Source organism: Harmonia axyridis, chromosome 5, assembly GCF_914767665.1.
Source record: "Harmonia axyridis chromosome 5, icHarAxyr1.1, whole genome shotgun sequence".
Taxonomy (NCBI): Eukaryota; Metazoa; Arthropoda; class Insecta; order Coleoptera; family Coccinellidae; genus Harmonia; species Harmonia axyridis.
In genome coordinates, this window is record NC_059505.1 from 6,731,580 (window position 1) to 6,750,406 (window position 18,827).

General features: G+C 31.6%; 3 protein-coding genes across 4 annotated transcripts; 1 reads left to right on the plus strand and 2 right to left on the minus strand.

The window, feature by feature from the left end:
• Positions 1-600: 600 nt before the first annotated feature.
• On the minus strand, positions 601-1,905 carry LOC123680678 (ADP-ribosylation factor-related protein 1). Its single transcript, XM_045618694.1, has 5 exons — positions 1,621-1,905; positions 1,394-1,564; positions 1,260-1,341; positions 1,026-1,197; positions 601-969 (listed from the first exon to the last, which is right to left on the minus strand). The coding sequence occupies exons 1-5, from the start codon at positions 1,711-1,713 to the stop codon at positions 879-881; spliced, it is 609 nt and encodes a 202-aa protein (XP_045474650.1). The 5' UTR covers positions 1,714-1,905; the 3' UTR covers positions 601-878.
• A 389-nt stretch (positions 1,906-2,294) lies between these two features.
• Positions 2,295-6,990, minus strand: LOC123680677. Its single transcript, XM_045618693.1, has 6 exons — positions 6,820-6,990; positions 5,271-5,421; positions 4,581-4,723; positions 3,042-3,147; positions 2,767-2,980; positions 2,295-2,422 (listed from the first exon to the last, which is right to left on the minus strand). Exons 1-6 carry the CDS (start codon positions 6,890-6,892, stop codon positions 2,324-2,326), a joined length of 786 nt encoding a protein of 261 aa, XP_045474649.1. The 5' UTR covers positions 6,893-6,990; the 3' UTR covers positions 2,295-2,323.
• A 645-nt stretch (positions 6,991-7,635) lies between these two features.
• On the plus strand, positions 7,636-17,163 carry LOC123680676 (high affinity cationic amino acid transporter 1-like). 2 transcript variants are annotated; one of them, XM_045618691.1, is made up of 15 exons: positions 7,637-8,118; positions 8,175-8,463; positions 8,574-8,702; positions 8,776-8,931; positions 8,987-9,091; positions 11,305-11,594; positions 11,651-11,748; positions 12,087-12,226; positions 12,278-12,380; positions 12,479-12,535; positions 13,263-13,432; positions 13,514-13,680; positions 13,736-13,844; positions 14,911-16,701; positions 16,916-17,163. In XM_045618691.1, the coding sequence occupies exons 2-14, from the start codon at positions 8,235-8,237 to the stop codon at positions 16,551-16,553; spliced, it is 3,396 nt and encodes a 1,131-aa protein (XP_045474647.1). In that variant the 5' UTR covers positions 7,637-8,118; positions 8,175-8,234; the 3' UTR covers positions 16,554-16,701; positions 16,916-17,163. The 2 variants fall into 2 exon arrangements, with proteins under 2 accessions (XP_045474648.1, XP_045474647.1); XM_045618692.1 differs by lacking the exon at positions 12,479-12,535 and having other exon boundaries at positions 7,636-8,118.
• Positions 17,164-18,827: the final 1,664 nt, after the last annotated feature.

Genomic DNA, 18,827 nt, shown 5'->3' on the forward strand with positions numbered 1-18,827 from the left:
TCAAAAATCATCCAAGGACAAAACATGCTTAAAATAGTCCAAGGAACAACCCCCTGAATTTTTGCCGCATGTTTAGGAAACACCCTGTATATTAGAACACATTTAAATTAATATGAACCAATCTTAACATATACAACATCAACTAGGCCTTCTTTGTGTTGTCTTAAGCACTTGTTCTTCATATAGATCGCTTTCTAAATTTTAACAAACGGTCTTGAACGATAAATGTCAACTCGATAATCACGAATCGGTGGCCAAATTCGAGATTGTCTGTCCAGCCTAAACATGATGAATCTCGAAAAGAAAGATCTTGCAATTTTGAGGATATATTTCATCTCAAAATTTTGATGATAGGCAAAATTCGACTGGAGGTTTTGTAAATATGGCCATTCAAAATTTTGTTTCCCTAATAATTTCAAACCTACATAATATATGTGATCAAAATGAAATTCTGAATTTATATGTAAAATAACATATGGAGTTAATATTTGCATTTTGATCTCAATCAGTTGGCATACAGATATTTTAGTAGGTTTATTATATTAGTAATTAATATATGAATCAAATATGTGGTTAGTAAGATGCCTAAGATCAACAAGAAAAAAATTACTAATTTATTTCAACAAATTAAGCTACAAATTGTATATACATAAATATGTTGAAAATCAAAAATTCACTAATCTATTAAGATTTGGCATATTTTTGTTATTTTTATCAAATATCCTATTCAGAATAATTAATACTTTAGCATTTATGAAAATATTTTTCATTGTTTTTAGTATAAAAAAAATTATTTAACAAGTTGAGAACGAAGATTTAAATAAATATTTACAAAGTCTCCATAATATACGTAAAAATGATCTCATAACACTTTCAACTTAAGTTTCCTCTTGATTTCTTGGAGGCCTTAAAAAACTATTTCGTTTAATGCAGTCTACGAGCCATCTTATGCCTTCATCAACACCGTCCCTTTAAAGAAGAAAATTAACAATTGAATTTTCAATATATTAATTGAATTGAATTACCCTGTGAGAGCTGAAATAGGCATAACCATACAATCTCTTTTTCCAATGAGTTGAGCATTTTTATTGAAAATTGGTTTGACTTCCCTAACTCCCATACATTCTGGAATGTCTTGTTTATTTGCCAACACAAGTAATGGAACTCCTTTTAAATTCTCACTAGCTATGACTTTGTCTGAAGTAATACATCAAATATAAAAAATTAAATTATAAAGAGGTTTTTTTTAAATTTCTTACCAAAGGTTTCTTTTGATTCATCTATTCTCTCTCTGTCTGAGGAATCAACTATATAAATTATAGCATGGGATTCTGCATAATACTACAAGAAAATTTTAAGTCAATTTTATCCTATGTTGAAAATCATATATAACCTTATCCCAGAGTGACTGAAGTTCAGCTTGTCCTCCAAGGTCCCAAAAATTCAGACTGATACCATTAACTTCGATTCTACCAATATTGAGTCCAACAGTTGTAGTAATTTTAAGTGGATTAATAGCAGAATAATTTTTAGTAAGTTTCATTTTTGCTGCTTCTAGGTACGTCTGAAATGAATATGTCATTAATTAGAATTCCTTAAAAGATAATTTGGGAAACTTACAGTTTTTCCTGCATTGTCCAGACCCAAAATAAGTACACAGTACTCATCTTTCTTCACCATATATTTATAGAAACCATGAATTAAAGAAAACATATTAAAGTTTCATGAATACCAGTATATTATATTTTATTTATTGCCATTTTTCATAATTCAGTTGATCTAGTAAATAAATTTTCAAATATGTACCCATAACAATTAATAATATTATTGAAGTAACCACAAAACTCAAATCAAATGTCAGATTTACACATGATTACATGACAACAAACTGTCTAAAACTCTGAGGACATTTCACCTACGACATAGATATAGAATAAGAATTACGCGGAGTGGCCCTCACGTAACTTTGAAACTCAGAATCTTGAGAACAGATTGTGTTAAATATTTTTACTTGAACAAATAACAATATAATACGATGTCACCTCCCAAGGAATTGAGAGAGTTGAAACTGAAAAAAATTACCTTTTTCTGAATACAGTGTGGCAAATCATAAATATTCAATATCCTTTCTTAAGTACCTACTTAATTCTAGTTTTCTAGAAAATTACATACAGAAAAAATCCGCAATATGAATGTTACAAAGTCTTTATAAATGATTGTTACGTCGTAGTCAAATAAGGTCAGTACGGCGATTTTACAATTGTTTATATAAACCATGTTAATGTAAATAATAATGGAGACTAATTTCACTTATATTGAGAGATTAAAATATCATGGTAATGTAAATGTTTAAGAACAGAGACAATATCATTTGATCAGCTTCAACAACAAGGTGATTTGCATTTGAGTAATTTTTCTGTTCCTGCAAAATGAAGTTCGTTAATTTATAACTGCTATATGAATTTTAGTGTTCTAAGTGTAGATATCGACTAGAAGTTTGTGTCGTTTATATTTGGCTAGTTTACTGACAGAAATAACTAAACTTGCCTGTCCTGTGTAAACGGCCAAATATGACAATAGATCTCCGTTTACGCCATCACTTGGAAAGTAATTTTTTGCGGTTTACACAGGGCAAGTTTTTTCCACCAATAAATTAGCCAAATTTAATTAATTTTCTTTGTCGAGAAAAATTTGAGCTATATCCACAATAGACTAAAATCCGTAAGCAATCAGACATATTCAGGTATAATTCTAGGGTCTACTAACTTTTAGTTTTGGTAGATTTGTCTGTTTAAACTTCGGGTGATCTGGTCCTGCTTCGATCTCTATCACATCTTCAGGGTTTCCCCCGATGTCACATTTGACTGTCAAAATGCTATTTATTATCGAAATAACCAGCTCTTTCATGACATCAGCAGCTTCTTTGCCGCAGTGGGTACCTGCCACTTCATAATAACAATTTGCAATTCTTTTATACTCTCTGAAATATTCATTTTTTGGATGGCATCAGATCTCGACGAAATTCCGAAATACTTACTTACGCGCATATAACTTCAGGATCTGAATTTTCCATCCAGTCAGGAGCACCATTACATTTATCAAATTCTTTTCGGAACTGGTGAAGGCATTTGAAATGTTCTTCAAATTCTGGATGAAATTATATTCTGTTAATTATCGTGAAAATCTTTTGTTTAAGGTTTCGAAACCTTAATCCAGCAAAAATAATCACGTAAGATAAAAGCGTTTTAGATTGGCGCTCTAGACAACTAGCTGTACGAGATCGTTTCCCTATCACGTACCAAACTGCAGATCATTGATTCCGAAAGAAATTTTTAGATCATCATCTAAAAATATTTTTCTATTTCCTTGATATCGTTTTAAATCCATATAAAAGAATGTGCTCTTTAGCTTTGACCGGAAATCGAGTAAAATATCTCATTACTATTTATTTACAGTAGGAAGATTATTTCAATTAACATAATTGAAACTGGATAGGTAGGTACTAAAGCAAAATTATATCTCGATTAGAGAACTTTCAAGTTGATAACTATGTCTCACAATTACTAGAGCTCCCGCATAATAAAGGGTGTTTTTTTCGAGGTATATAACTTTATGTTGGCATTACTGTTCAAGATGGCGACCGATTTAACAGCTGTCAAGTGATTCATTCTCAGTTTGGTTTGGCAATTCATCATGAATAGACTCACGCCTGAACAACGCTTGCAAATATAGTGCAATTTTATTTCGAAAATAATGGTTCTGTGCGGAATACGTATCGCGTACTACGTCCATTTTATTTTGTTTAGAGATGAAGCGCACTTCTGGTTGAATGGCTACGTCAACAAACAAAACTGCCGCATTTGGAGTGAAGATAATCCTCAAGTGTATGTCGAAACACCGTTACATCCAGAAAAACTGACTGTTTGGTACGCTTCATGGGCTGGTGGAATCATTGGTCCGTACTTCTTCAAAAACGATGATGGCCAGAACGTTACAGTCAATGGTGATCGGTATAGAGCCATGATTACTAACTTTTTCATTCCTGAATTGAACAACCATGATGTCTAGGAGCTGTGGTTCCAACAAGACGGCACAACTTGTCAAACAGCTCGTGCCACAATCGATTTATTGAAAGACACGTTTGGTGACCGCCTAATTTCACGTTTTGAACCTGTGAATTGGCCTCCAAGATCTTGTGATTTAACACCGCTAGACTACTTTCTGTGGGGCTATGTAAAATCATTGGTCTATGCGGATAAGCCACAAATCCTTGACCATTTGGAAGACAACATTCGCCGTGTTATTGCCGATATACGGCCACAAATGTTGGAAAAAGTCATCGAAAATTGGACGTCCAGATTGGACTACATCCGAGCCAGCCGTGGCGGTCATATGCCAGAAATCATATTTAAAATGTAATGCCACAAGATTATCTTGCGGATAACTAAAATTCATGTCAATCGAATAATCCATCGTTGTTTTATTGCAATTTAAAGTTCTATAGCTCTAAAAAAAACATCCTTTAGTAAGTGGGGTTTTGAAATCCGTAATACATATTTATAAATGATCGATTCACCAACGTTTTCTGAATGGAGAATCCGTACACAACTTTCTGTATAAGATTTCCACCCCTTTAATAAGTTGAAGATATAGATTTGGTTGATGTGGAGGCTCACAGTCTGATAAGAGTTCTTCCATTTTTTCTAGATTTTCCGCCACTCTCCTGCAACAGATATTTATAAAACCACTTTACAGGTTATTACTAAATTGTAGGTACAAAGGAAAATGAGAGATTTCTTGGATAATAAAAAAATATCATATAAACATGGTCCCGCAAAAGCTTTGTTTTCGAGATACTGGCGGGTGTTCCTAATAGTCCAACTTTTTTGTGATGATTATACCAGTTTATCAAATCTTTATTAATCTTAGCTACAGATTGAGTAAATAAGTAGTTACCAAAACTTATAACTAATTCATTCATCACAGCGTACCAACTGGATCTTCATAATAATTTGGATTTTCCTGAAGTTTACTGGTTTGTAATTTTTTCTCGAAATCGGTAGCAGGGTACTATCAGAAAAAAAAAACTTAAAAAATATCAACCCTATCTCGAAAATGAAGCGTTTGCGAGCCCATGTTATTTTCATTTATACCTCCAATTTAGGAACACCCTCTATTTCTAAATTAGTAACTTCTCGTTGCTGATTTATTTCATATAATGAGCTACTGTAAATTCTCATTTGAATTCGAGCTTTAAAAAGGACACTTACTTGCAGAGAGGTTTAACTTTTTCAAGTGTGCTCAAATTGATTATCGTTTCTGGATTAATAACTTGAATTTCGGCTAAAAGATTAACCAAAGTTTCTTCGTCGCAGGGCTTTTTTGGTTTCCTCTTGAATATCTCCGAATATTTCTTGCCACCTTTGAGAAAATATTTACTCATTGGTTAACATATTTTTTAAAGCAAAATAAATTCAGCTATTTCGGATATTTTGAAATTACCGAGACTTCAATCTCGAGCTTTACTAGTCTGATTTTGCTGAAATTTGATGTTGTATTTAGTGCTGCAACTTTTTACAATTAAATAAAAATATAGCAATATCAAAACCTACCTATTTTGTGGAAGTTTATATGGGAATTTCGAGTTTCGTAAAAGTGAAATTCCCTAGTTCTGTTTATTCGATTCTGATGAAATTTAATATGGATATAAGAATTGGGTCAAAGGTAGTTTGAAATGAATTTCATTTCTTCTTAATGTAAATCTCGGTTTCTATTGTTTTATCTTTCATTTCTAATGATGAGTATGCATTTTGTCATATCCATAGCAAGAGTATTTTCGAACGCTCGTTCTCTACTGAATCTCTCTAGCTTAGCCTTCCCTCATTAGTATTTTTCGAATTTTGAGCTTGGAATGGTCTCAAACGATAAGGTTCGACTCACTGATGACGAAAACATCCCCAAAACCTATCTGGACGTAAACACGATAACTATCGAATAGAAGAAACTAGAAATTTGAAATTTTTAGGGTAGGTTCCAATCTTGAGTGCCTTGGTTGAGTTTTTTTTTCAGTTTCCACAAAACCGACAGAGTTGAGATTTTGGATATTTATATGCAATAACAATTACAAGCTCCGTGAGTCCGTGCAAAATTTCAAAATGATCACCTCATCGAAACCATAGAAAATTCAATATGAATATTGGAAAAGAAATATCCAATATTTCCGAGATTCATTAATAATTATCCGATCGTGATGAGAGTGCAAAATTTCACGTGTTGATAACGTTATCAGAGCGAGAAAAAGAGCTAATAACCGAGTTGAGATTTTGCAATAAGTAAATATGAAATAATAATTTCAAGATTTATGCAAAATTTTATTTTGACTGCATTGCAATTTTAGAAATTGAAGAATTTGAACAAAAATGAGAAAATCACTTACGAGAAGTGGGGGAATTTATGCGCCACAGAACTGTATAAATATGCTCCTGACTTCATATTCTATAATAATAATAATAATAAAGGTTCTTTATTTTCTACAGGTATATACCCAGTTACAGAAAATCTTACAACTATCATTACATTCTAATGATTATACCCGATAATCGAGCCTTGATAATGAAATGATAATGATGAATTAGAAATAATATTAGATCCAACAATCCGCTCATTTAATTCAACATCTTATTTGAATAAAATGCATCAAATTTGACTCAAAACACTACAGTATGAGGAATTGATGTTCAGTATTCATTACATTACTCAATATGAAGGACTCGGGGATCAATAATCTTCAGTAAAACATGGGATCATCTATATATTCACCTGAATTGTATGAAACATTCCAAAGAACCATAAAGAGAAGCACCAGCCAAAATCTATTTTGGGTGGATTTCATGGAATTTCTTCCTTTCTAATTTTACTGTCATCAAAAAGCAAAATGAAACTTCAAAATGAATAGATTTGGCACTAGTGGTATTATATCATATTTTTGCAATAAGTTGTAAAATGGTGAATACTACGTACCTGAAGATTACGCTCATTTCTATGTATTAGCTATTAATATTATTACTTTTTCTACTTAGATTTCTTCTAAGACTCTCTGAAACTTTCGCACTGAGAGGTGTGAAGAATATTTCACTTCTCATCCCCAATTGAAATATTTGAAATTGAGCGGGAAAATGAAATTCAAATTGCAGAAATCACAGAACACTAATATCAGCCAGAGTAATAAAATATACAGATAAGCCCTGCCTGTTATAATATTTTCTTTTGTCTTTGTTCACTATTTTGATATGTTTGCAAGAAGAAGTGAGGAGAGGTAGGGTTTTGTTATGATGCGTCTGATTCTTGAAGTAATTGAAGATCTGCATTGAGGCAGTCGGCGACCGGAAATATTCGAAGATGTCGCAACGATTCAGTTACCATATTAGTGTTTTGTATTAGCCAAGGTAAAATTTCCACATTAATAAAAACCATAGAGTTTATCACCTTTCCGATTTAGAAAGAGATAGAAAAAGAATCTCTATCTATTTCATTACCTTGAGAATATCAGCTGTTTATTGTCAAAATAGAATTCTCAGCTGGCAAATTGTTTTTATTGTTTCCTATCTACAGCAAATTTCAATGAATAAACCATTGGAACAATAAATTTTGTAATACACATAAATTCATTCACATTTTGTAAAAGTTTGATTTTCTTATGATAGAAACAAAATAAATTTTCATAAACATTGTCTATTACCTTCCGTATTTTTATAACCTAGTTATATTTGTCATTTATTCTGATGCCATTGTCTGGTGATAACAATAGATTATCTTCGCATGTAAATTGGAACTTCACAGCTCTTATCTTTGCTGGTATGTTTCCTGTGTAATGACTCAAAATTGAGTTTGAGAATTAATGTCGTAAATCTGCAAAAATTGTTTATGTATTATAGTGATAGGAGTGCTTTCGAATTTGGTCTTTAGTAAGATTTCTGCAATTCCTAAATTCATACGGATTTGAAAATTTGTGGTCATATGTTCTCCGCATGATAACGTTGCAATAGATAAGAGTGTAATATGAACCTGTGTTTTAAACCAAGAGGAATTTATTATCAATAGTTGATGATGAATAGCAAGGTATCTATTTTGGCCTGGAATTCTTTTTTATCTATTTTATCACGTTGAATTTTCAGAGATGATCAAGTAATTGTTCGAGATTTGTCTGCTTTTTGTCTCATTACCGATTTACTAAAATGGCTACACTTTGGAAGATTTTAACTCGACGAAAAGCAATTGATTCCGATACTGGCAGTGAAACACCCCTTGCTAGAGTTTTGAATACTTTTGATCTTACAGCATTAGGTGTAGGAAGTACTCTTGGGGTTGGGGTGTATGTGCTTGCAGGTAAAGTGGCTAGTGATACTGCTGGACCTGCAGTTATTATTTCCTTTCTGATTGCTGCTATTGCCTCAGTGTTTGCAGGTAAATTTTATATATTTCTTAACATAATTTTTGAATTAATCTGTAGTGAAGAACAAAGAAACTGAAACAACTACTGAAAAATCTTTAGCTATAGTGATATTTTTTCATAGGTTTATGTTATGCAGAATTTGGTGCAAGAACACCAAGAGCTGGTTCTGCTTACATATACAGTTATGTATGCGTTGGAGAATTAATTGCATTTATTATTGGTTGGAATTTAATTTTGGAATACATAATAGGTAAGTTACTATGAATATTGCCTATCTGGAACTATTTTATGTATGTTCATTCTGTAAACAATATTTTTTTTAGGATCTGCTAGTGTAGCAAAAGGTATGAGTGGCTATGTGAACAATCTTTGTAATGGAACATTGAATAATACATTCAGAGATTGGGCACCTATAGATGTGCCTTATTTGTCTTCATTTTTCGATTTTTTTGCATTCAGCGTTCCCATCATTCTGTCAAGTAAGTAGTTAGAATCTTTTCTCTTCTGTTTTTTATTTTGATTATTTTATTTCAGTTGCCTTAGCTTTTGGCATGAAGGAAAGTAGTTTGCTGAATAATATCTTCACCACTTGCAATATAGCAGTTGTTTTGTTTGTAATTGTAGCTGGTGCGATGAATGGTAAGTGATCATTACTTGATTATTTTGCATTCAAAAAGTTATAAAAATTTCAAATATTTTGTTGATATTCGATGTTCATGATGATCAATTATCAATTGTGATTTTTTTCCTAAGTAACAAAATTAAAATGCTTCCATTGAATTTTCTACAGTCCAATCAACACAAAATTTTGCATGAAGCTTGTTGCTTTTTTGGGTGCAAACTGTTTGTCCCATTTTTTTCAATAAATAAATGAATTGTTGAATCTTAATATACACGTAAAATCTCATTCTGATCGGATCTGTAGTCATGGAAATATTGGGTGTTCCTTTTCTAATGTTCTTCTTGAATTTTTTATGGTTTTGATGTAATTGGCTTGAAATTTTGTAGGAATTGTTATTTTATGTCAACACCCAAAATCTCAACTCTGTTGGTTTTGTGGTCACACAAACATTGGGTAATATTTTTATTGATATTATTCTTGTATTCTATATGAAATTTTGCAAAGGCTTAAAATTGTTATTTTACTTCCAATTGAAAATTCTCATCTTGCTGAAATCTGCAGTTTGGAAATTAACATAAACCAAAATTTCGAAAGACCATATTTACCATATTTATTATCCTATTTGGAGTTTGTCCAAGGCATTCGAGACCTGTCCTGAAATTACAAATTTCTAGGTCTTTCCGTTCGAGAGTTATCGTGTTTACGGACAGACAGATTCGAATTCAAGGACGGATTATCATTTGAGGCCACAACTGGCTCAAAAATGCGAAATTACAGATATTGTGAATGTACGCTCAAACAATTATATGAAATTATGAAAATTTAGCTGAATATGTATTGAATTTTGTGGGATTGAATCACTTAAGCTAATTTGTCTGCTTATATGTATTAGCCTTTCTTTTACCTTTGTAAAGACTTCCTATATTCTATCCAAAAATATCTAGGTCAAAAATTAAAACTGACCTAGCTTATTCTTATCATTTTTGTCCTTTAATTACTTCCCTAGTTTATTGATTAATATTTTGTTGATCAATAGTCTGTAAAAGCATGTCATTCATATCAAACTCAAGAATGTAAGCTTCATTTGACCCAAAGAAACAATCACATTCTTGGTGTTATCTCTATATAAGCAAGTGGTTATATCACTTTTAGCATAAACAAAATGAAGATAAAGAGTTTTGTTTGTTTGTTTCAACATAGGTTAAAGACCAGTAAGGTGAAAGCAAAATTGTTGCCCTAATATTTTCGATGCATATTCAAACACTGTAGGTATTTTATGAAGGAAGGCAACTTTTCATAAATACTTTTTGAACTGTTATTTTAAATAATTCGCTTTTTGTTGAATTGTTAGTTCATTAAGGTTCAAATTTATTCAACTTTCCTGAAATTTTTAATGTGAATGTTTTTGGATCTTCTTTTTTCACGATATATACCTACTTCTTACAAAAAAGTCCAAGTAACCAGTAGCACTTGTTTTTGAACCTACAGTTATTTGTTCTGAATTCTGAATCAAATATTCAAATTTCAATCCAGAATCGTACGCCATTAAACGTTCATAATTTTATGTCTTATAGTTTTTATGAATAATTTTTTAAAATTCATTAGATTTTTATCTCTCATTGTCATATAAATGGTCCAAATGATTTTTGAGAAATGTGCACTCTGGGCAGAAGAATTTTTCAATTTGATTGTTTTAGTTTCAAAAATCGAATAAAACGAAGATTTATAATTTCCTATTTAAAAAAAAAGCTATTCTCGAAATGCAACTCAATATATCATGATATAATTCAGTACCTCTTATCGACAAGCTAACGGATTGATAAAAGCTGTAATAAAGTTATCCAATTATGAAATAAAAATTCGTTTTTTCATAATACCCATACAATATTTAAATATATACATACTTATCTCTATGCAATACCAATATTTTAATGATAATAATTTTCTTAAATTGCCGATCTTCAGCTTGGGCACGTGATCTCACCAACTGGCCAACAACCTGTCAGATTTTTTATTTAAAAAGTTCCAAAATGAAATATTTATTTAATTATTCACATAGGAATACACACAGAGGTGATTTTCACACCCTGTGAATTGGATTCAAATAATTATGCAGTAAATTAAAAAAAATTAGAATGAAATGTACTGAATAAACAGTCATTATTAAATTAGGAATAGGAGAAAATAAAGATCCTACAAGTGAATTGCCTAAAATTTGTTCAATTTTTAGCTCATTGGAGTAACTGGAACATCAATCCCAATGATGTGAGGAACGTATCTAATACAACAAACCTAGGACAAGGAGGTTTTTTCCCATTCGGGATACAGGGTGTTATAAAAGGTGCTGCAACTTGTTTTTACGGTTTTGTGGGATTTGATTGTATTGCAACAACAGGAGAAGAAGTGAAAAATCCCAAGAGAGCTATTCCCATAGCCATTATTGCATCATTACTTATTATATTCTTGGCTTATTTTGGGACATCTACAGTGTTGACACTTATGGTGCCGTATTATGAACAAGTGAGTTATCAGAATATATAAATAATAAGAAAAAATAAATGTTTGGATTATTGTAGAACGCCAATGCTCCCATTCCATTTGCATTTCAAAGAGTCCATTGGTATACTGCAGCTTACATTGTGACTTTTGGAGCAATTTTTGGACTTTATGCTAGGTGAGTTCAATTTTGGAATAGTAATAATATGACGGAAGCATTTTCTAGTCATCAGAAATGTCTACAAGAAATTGTTCAATTGCTTTCTCACTGAAATAATAGCCACATGAAAATTACATCTTTGATCCTTGATTCCTATAAAAAATTTCAAAAAGAGTATAACAGATGAGATATGATTTATTTTTGATGTTCACTACAGTCTTCTGACAACATATTTTTCATAATATGTAACAAATGTAGAAGATCAGTAAAGAGAAAAAACGATTTCTTAGATTTTGTGTATTTGAATGTTGAAAAATCCCCTGTTTGTTTTCTTGGTACTTACTTTCTTTTTTCAGTTTATTTGGAGCTATGTTTCCTTTGCCGAGGATATTATACGCAATGGCATCTGATGGTTTGATTTTCAAATTTTTAGGAAGGGTTGATCAAACATTCAAAACACCAGTGATTGGAACATTGATTGCCGGTTTATTCACAGGTGTGTAGTTACGTGGACTTGAATTTTTGCATTCTATAATTATTTTTCAAGGTTCCATGGCCGCATTGTTTGAACTTGATTCTTTGGTAAACATGATGTCAATAGGAACTCTCTTGGCTTATACGATAGTGGCGGCTTCAGTGCTTTTACTGAGGTAATTGATTATTGGTTTTTACAGATTTAATGTCTAAGAAAAATGTTCTGTTAGTTTTGTGTGTCAATTAAATGTGCTTTTGTGTTGTTTCACGCTAGGTATTCTGTGGACGAACAGGGTTATATGCCCATTCCTGGTTCAACTGATTATGATAGGTAGGTGGATTATTCTTAATACGAATATTTTATGAATTTGGATTACCAATAATAATATTGAGTTTCATCAAACAAGAATATTATTGGTTATTTTATCATTTTAATGATAAAACAGTGTCTCATTTAAAAGTGTCCACCCTCAATAACCTGTCTCAGTATTTTCACAACTTCTGATTCGTTGTTGAGTTATTGAGGGTGGACACTTTTGAATGAGACGCCCTGTATATAAACATAAATAGTAAACCAAATAAATAGTATATTCTGTGTATTCCAAGTAAAACACCCTCCCACAATATTTCATTAACAATTACACAACAATAAATTCATTCAAACGAAAATTTTCATCACATTCAATATCTCCAATCATGATTAATAGGTACTACTTGAAAAATATATTTTCACAAGGAAATTCACCTGCAAGTGGATATTTTAACTATAATAAATAAACATAAATGATGAATTTTGAGTTATTCCAGAAAAAATAATAAATGCAGAATTTCTTAAATTTTTTTTCCAAGAAATTTTTCAGTATCAATCCTGAAATATGGTTGCTACTTGGATATAATTCCAGCTCTAAGTAGTAGTAGTGGTAACAGTACTTTATTGTTCATAAACAAACAAATGGCCATCGAACTAGCTCTAAAAAAATTGATATATTCAGTTAATCAATAATTAATTGTTAAATTTTGTATTGATTTCTCATTTATTTCATTATATTCATTTTCAGATACGTGGACGAGGACAATTCGGGACCTATAAATGCCAGTGAAGAAACAGCTTTGACTGAATCTACCGAAGAAAATAGATCTGTGATGAAGCAAATATTCAACTTCGGAAATTATCAGACTCCAAACAAAACATCTCAGACCGTTGTTACTATTGATATTTGTTTGTTCTGTAAGAAATTTTTCCCAGATTTTCGATATTTTTTTATTGTATAATTTTATATTGTATAATAAATCAAAATTTTCGTTTCAGGTATACTTTGTTTTCTACTGGCCCTATGTGCATTATATCTCGATAATGCCATTGTCAATTTAGAAGTGATTCCTTTGACCCTAGTGACTGTGATATTGACTTTTATGGCTCTAACGATAGTATCAATTGCAAGTCAACCAGTATCAAGGACGATTTTGTCATTCCAGGTATTGTAGTTAATGCAAAAAAAAATTATAATTTCTGAAATATTCCAACTTTTAGGTTCCTTGGGTACCATTGATACCTGCTCTCAGTATTTTCTGTAATATTTATCTTATGGTAATGTTGGATATAGCTACATGGATACGGTTTGCCGTATGGATGATATTGGGTAAGATTTCCATTTTAATTTTCTATTATCAAACAAGGGTAGAGTAAATAAAAAAAAATACATTCCAAGCATTTTTGCATTGGTTTTATTATACGTTTTTATTAGAAATAGGTGAAAAACAGGAATAATGATGGGTTGAGTCTTCTTCTCTCTGAGCTAATATTCTAACTCATCTGAGCATCTATAAATGCAGTGATCAATTTTTTTCTGAGAAATCTATTCCAGCTGTAGCTAATGACATGCATTGTAATGCAGGTATTTTCTTGAATCTTTTGATTGACATTTTTTGCATTTTTTACACTTAATTTAACCTCAGCTTATCAAATTATATTTCTATTTGCCTTTTCTGTCTGGTTTCTTGAGTATGTATTACTTTTCTCCTTTCTTGTTTGATCTTGAATTGATTTATTGTGGTTTTAATAATAAATTCGAAACTTAGGAACTAGATATTTCTGAAAATAAAATGAAACAAAATAATTCTCACAAATATCTTAATATGACAACAATTGCTTTGTCAATACTGTGGCTTCTCCAGGTTAATTAACCTGGAGAAGCCAGAGTATTCTTTCAGTTTGATATTCAGTCGAAATATAGATTATTTTGTTTTATTTTATTTCATAATGAATTTCTGTTGAGTAAGGATTCAATTCATTAAATGGATATTTTTTCTTTATCGTCAAGTAAAAATATTAATTCTGGGAGAAAGTAAATCAAAATATTCAAGTCAGGTAGATTAAATAAGATGTCTTCTCTTTGTCAGCTTTCTGCTGTCCATTCCTGGACGCCTCTTTCATGTTTTATCATGCTGAAACCATCCGTTTGAATGAAATTCAACTTGTATTTTGGTTCGTGTTGTTTAGATTTTTGGTTGAGTTTTATAATGAACATTATGGATAAGAAATTTCATATATGCCAATGTGATATATGTATATTATAGCGATTTATAACATTTCAATTTTAGCAAGTTAAAATTTTATTTATCTAACAAAATATCCATGAATTTGAAAATATTTTGTTTTATTATATTTGCATGAAGTTATTGAAGACAAGGTTGGTTTATTCCTAGGTGTTCCCATTCTTTATATCTCCAGAAGATGCTTATACAATATTGAAGAAAAAGTTCCAAGGGTGACACCTATACAAAGTTATGAAAATGGCGGGTTTTATGATGATAACTTAGTTTATTCAGATGGAAATGGCGCAATCCAAGAAACCTTAGTTATTACCGATCAAAAAATTCCTTCCTTGAAAATTGTTGAAAATTCTAATGAATCAAATGTTCAGACACCTAGTCCGAGTAGGATTATAGAATCTTTGGACTTTGTTATAGAAAGCTTTGAAGATGATCCTATCACACCAAATGTCATGTCTGCTTCAGATCCACCCCCAGCTTTAGTGTTGTCCAATAAGCCTCTTAACGGTGATTTTAGGGATACCCCCAATAGTGCTTTACGCTCTGAACTTTTGAATAGTTTGAAGGCCAATATTGATTTACTAAATCCTCAGGATTCAGAGAATAACCAAATTGAGTTATGCTCCCCTGGAGATTCTAATTTAATTCCTGATAACGTAGTATCAGTTGAAGAAGTCGAAAATGACAACAAAGGAACCGATCAACAAGAAATAGAACCAAAATCTTCTTCAAGCAGCGAAATATCTTTCGTTAGTGCATGTTCCGTAATTGACACAGGTCCAAATAAAACTTCAGATTTGGACCAAGTCAGCAATGATATATGTAATCCTGCACCAATATCAATAATACCTCCACCCCCACCTCCTCCTCCGCCTATGGAGAACTTCACTCATTTTACAACAAAAAACATTGTCCCAAATCCTAGTCCTAATACTCAAAAAAATGGATCATTCACTCTTGAGAGACAAAAAGCTAAACAACGAGAATCACCAATGATAATCAACAAGAATTCCCTCAATTCTGTTAAATTGAGGCATGTTCATAGACCTAGTATTGAACAAATTAATTTAGAGGATCAAGGACTCAATGATCCTCAGAAAGACGAAAATGTAAAAAGTACCAATGAATTTTACTCAAATAATGTAAGTCCTACTTTGAAAAATGAAGAAAATAAACCAGTAACTGATGTTGAAAATCTCCCTCCTCTGGTGAAATTGAGACACGTTAAAAGACCTAGTTTGGAAGATAAAGATGTCAAAGAAAATATAAGTAAGTCTGAACAAGATTCAGAAATTCCCAAGCCAAGGTACATGAAAAGCAAATCAGTTAACCTTGGAAAAAAATCTAACAATGAGCCTTTGAGTAATAACCAAAAGAAAATGGAAATATCCAAAGATGCTATTAATTCTGTAAAACTAAGACCTGTTGTACGTCCATCTTTACCACTGAACCAAGAACCTCCACTAGACTTACCTGATTCTGTTAAATTTGGGACGGCAGAATTTGAAGAATTCAAAGGCAAATTGAATGAAACATTAAAAAAACCAGTTAAAATCCTGAGGGAGCCTTCCTTCATAGATCCCAAAAATGCGTCTAATAAACCTGAAATGAGATTCAGTAGAGAAAATGTTATTGATGATAGTTTAGATTTAGATAAAGCTAAAATTATCATAGAAAATGAAATTAGTTCCAAATTGAACATATTGAAGAACATGAAAGAATCTGAACCTTCAAAAATTAGCAATAGGGAAGAAGATTCAAAATTGAATGCCGACCAAACAAATAAAAACGATTGAAGATACACATAACAATATTGAAAAAACTCATCCCAAAGCAATCATATATCATAAAATGTCCATTAATGACTTGTAAACCTTATTAATTCTCGTATACACTTACACGGTGTGTTCACCTGAGCCATACAAAAATAAAGGATAAATATAGGTAATACGAGAGGTATTATCCATTTTCAATACCCGTCATTTCCCAAGTCTTTGTTTCCTTTTGTTTTGTCCACTTCATGTCGTAGTTCTGGAATCTCAGCCTCATTTTTATTTTTGATGTTTCCTTTGGTTAATTTGCCCTTTGTTTGTGTATTTTGTTCGCATTTGTATGTGTTTGTATGTGTTATATGGTTCTTTCATTTGCTTCTTTACAGGTTTTTCATTGTATGCCTTCTACGGACTTCCTAACAGTTTTGATGACTATAATAGACAATATGAAAGATTAAATTAATCTCATTTCATAAATTGAAAGTATTAAACCGCAGGCAGAAAAGTATTGGAGATTTTATATCAAAATATGTGATTGAAGAAATATTTGTATATAGTTATTTTATATAATGAAAATTTTTAACTACAATTGTTATACTAGGAAAATATTGAAATAGATATTTGTATGACCATCTTCTTGTGTTTTTTTTTTGTCTTACCTGAATATGGTTTGCAAGAGATCCTTATTAATTAAAAAAAATTACAAGTGTCAATTATAAAGATGAAATTACAATGCCAAGTTTTTCTGGAGTCTTCTACTGAATCTCTTAGATCTTAGAATATAGATAGAAGGAACGGAAAGTAAACATTTGTGCTCGATCCTGAATACAAGAGAGATGGAAGTTTAGTGTCACCAATCACAATCAAGCAAGCCGATTGTGCGAGCTAGCCATAGGCGTGGAGAATCCTGATTTGGTTGTTGAATGCTTTATCAGGAATCCTTTTTTCATAACTTCACAATAGCTAAATCATTGAACTGAGAAAATCATCGACCCTACTGAAACGCGAAAGAATTTTTATGGATGTTACGCTACTGCTATAGTATCCCGTCAGACAAGGAGTGACGAATGTTGGCATCAAAACAAATGCATCAGTTACAGGGCGATTTCCGTTCCTCTTATTAATGTTCTAAGATCGACCCCATGGTAAGATAATATTAATAAATAATAATAATAAAATAATTTTTGCCACCACAGTTTTCTTTTTGAATCGGGTTCAAATCTAGGGAATGATGAACAATTTTGGATAATTGCGATTTTTTTGAGCAACGAGATACTTGCACATTTTGCACAAATGTTTATTATACAGGATTAAAACTATTTAGAGGAGCACTACAAGGATATCCAAAACCGTTTGGGATTAGTGTGTTGGTGTTAACAGATCCAAAATATTTCCAATGGCAATATGCTATACCTTGAGTGAAAACTAGGGTTCTTCCTCGATAACTGTTGAAGTATTCATTTTAGATATAGGGTTTGCTTAATTAACCCCACTATTTTTGTACGTAGAATTGACTGAAATAATAAAAAATATAGGTTCTATTTTGAAAATTTTGCGTTTTGATGAATTTGAGTTGTCCAAGTTCACGGTCTTCTCATAAACCCCCTGTACATTTTTGGTCCAAACCCTAAACAGTCTTATAATACTACGTATTTGAAGAATCGAAAAAGAAAAAAAAATTCCGAAAAAAGCTTTTCCTGCCCAAATATTCAAAAAAATGCGAATCCTCATCGGCACCATTTTTTTTAATACGAATCCCATTAACTCATGAACCCAAGGTCAAGGGAGTAGAAATGGGGGGTACTGGGGGTAATTTCAATATGTAGTAATCAAAGAAATGAACTGAGTTATTCTCATCGAAAAATTGTCTGGGCTGTGTTGTTGAATTTATTGTGTTTCATTGGAATTGTAATTTATTTGTGAAGACATCAGTTTTGAATTGACTATATCTTCAGGGTGCTCCTAAATTGGAGGTACAAATGAAAATGACAGATTTCTCGAATCATTTTAAGAAAAAATGTCCTATAACATGAGTCCGCAAACGTTTTGTTTTTGAGATTCAGATGTTAAAGTTCAAGTTCTTCTCTCATTGCACCTTCCCTTCACAAGATATTCAACTTGAATTGACATGGATATTTTAATTTAAAATTTTTATCATGTGATATCCTGATTTTGAATTCAAATCTACATGGTGAATTTTTTCTGGGAGGGTGCTCGCTTCTTTCCTCCAGAATAATTTTTTTGTGAACCTCTGGTAGTTTAGAGAAAGTTAAAAAGAAACTCTGGTTCAGAACTACA

Excerpts from the sequence above, each read along its gene's own strand:
- LOC123680676 (XM_045618691.1), top strand. The coding sequence starts at position 8,235 with ATGGCTACACTTTGGAAGATTTTAACTCGACGAAAAGCAATTGATTCC. Across the intron at positions 12,536-13,262 it reads GGTTCAACTGATTATGATAG|ATACGTGGACGAGGACAATT; the intron begins GTAGGTGGATTA and ends ATTCATTTTCAG. Across the intron at positions 13,845-14,910 it reads TGCCGTATGGATGATATTGG|GTGTTCCCATTCTTTATATC; the intron begins GTAAGATTTCCA and ends GTTTATTCCTAG.
- LOC123680677 (XM_045618693.1), bottom strand. The coding sequence starts at position 6,892 with ATGAAATCCACCCAAAATAGATTTTGGCTGGTGCTTCTCTTTATGGTT. Across the intron at positions 3,148-4,580 it reads GGATTCTCCATTCAGAAAAC|AATTTGAAGAACATTTCAAA; the intron begins GTTGGTGAATCG and ends AATTTCATCCAG. Across the intron at positions 2,981-3,041 it reads GATCCTGAAGTTATATGCGC|AGAGTATAAAAGAATTGCAA; the intron begins GTAAGTAAGTAT and ends TGAATATTTCAG.
- LOC123680678 (XM_045618694.1), bottom strand. The coding sequence starts at position 1,713 with ATGTTTTCTTTAATTCATGGTTTCTATAAATATATGGTGAAGAAAGAT. Across the intron at positions 1,565-1,620 it reads TGGACAATGCAGGAAAAACT|ACGTACCTAGAAGCAGCAAA; the intron begins GTAAGTTTCCCA and ends TATTCATTTCAG. Across the intron at positions 1,342-1,393 it reads TTCAGTCACTCTGGGATAAG|TATTATGCAGAATCCCATGC; the intron begins GTTATATATGAT and ends ATTTTCTTGTAG.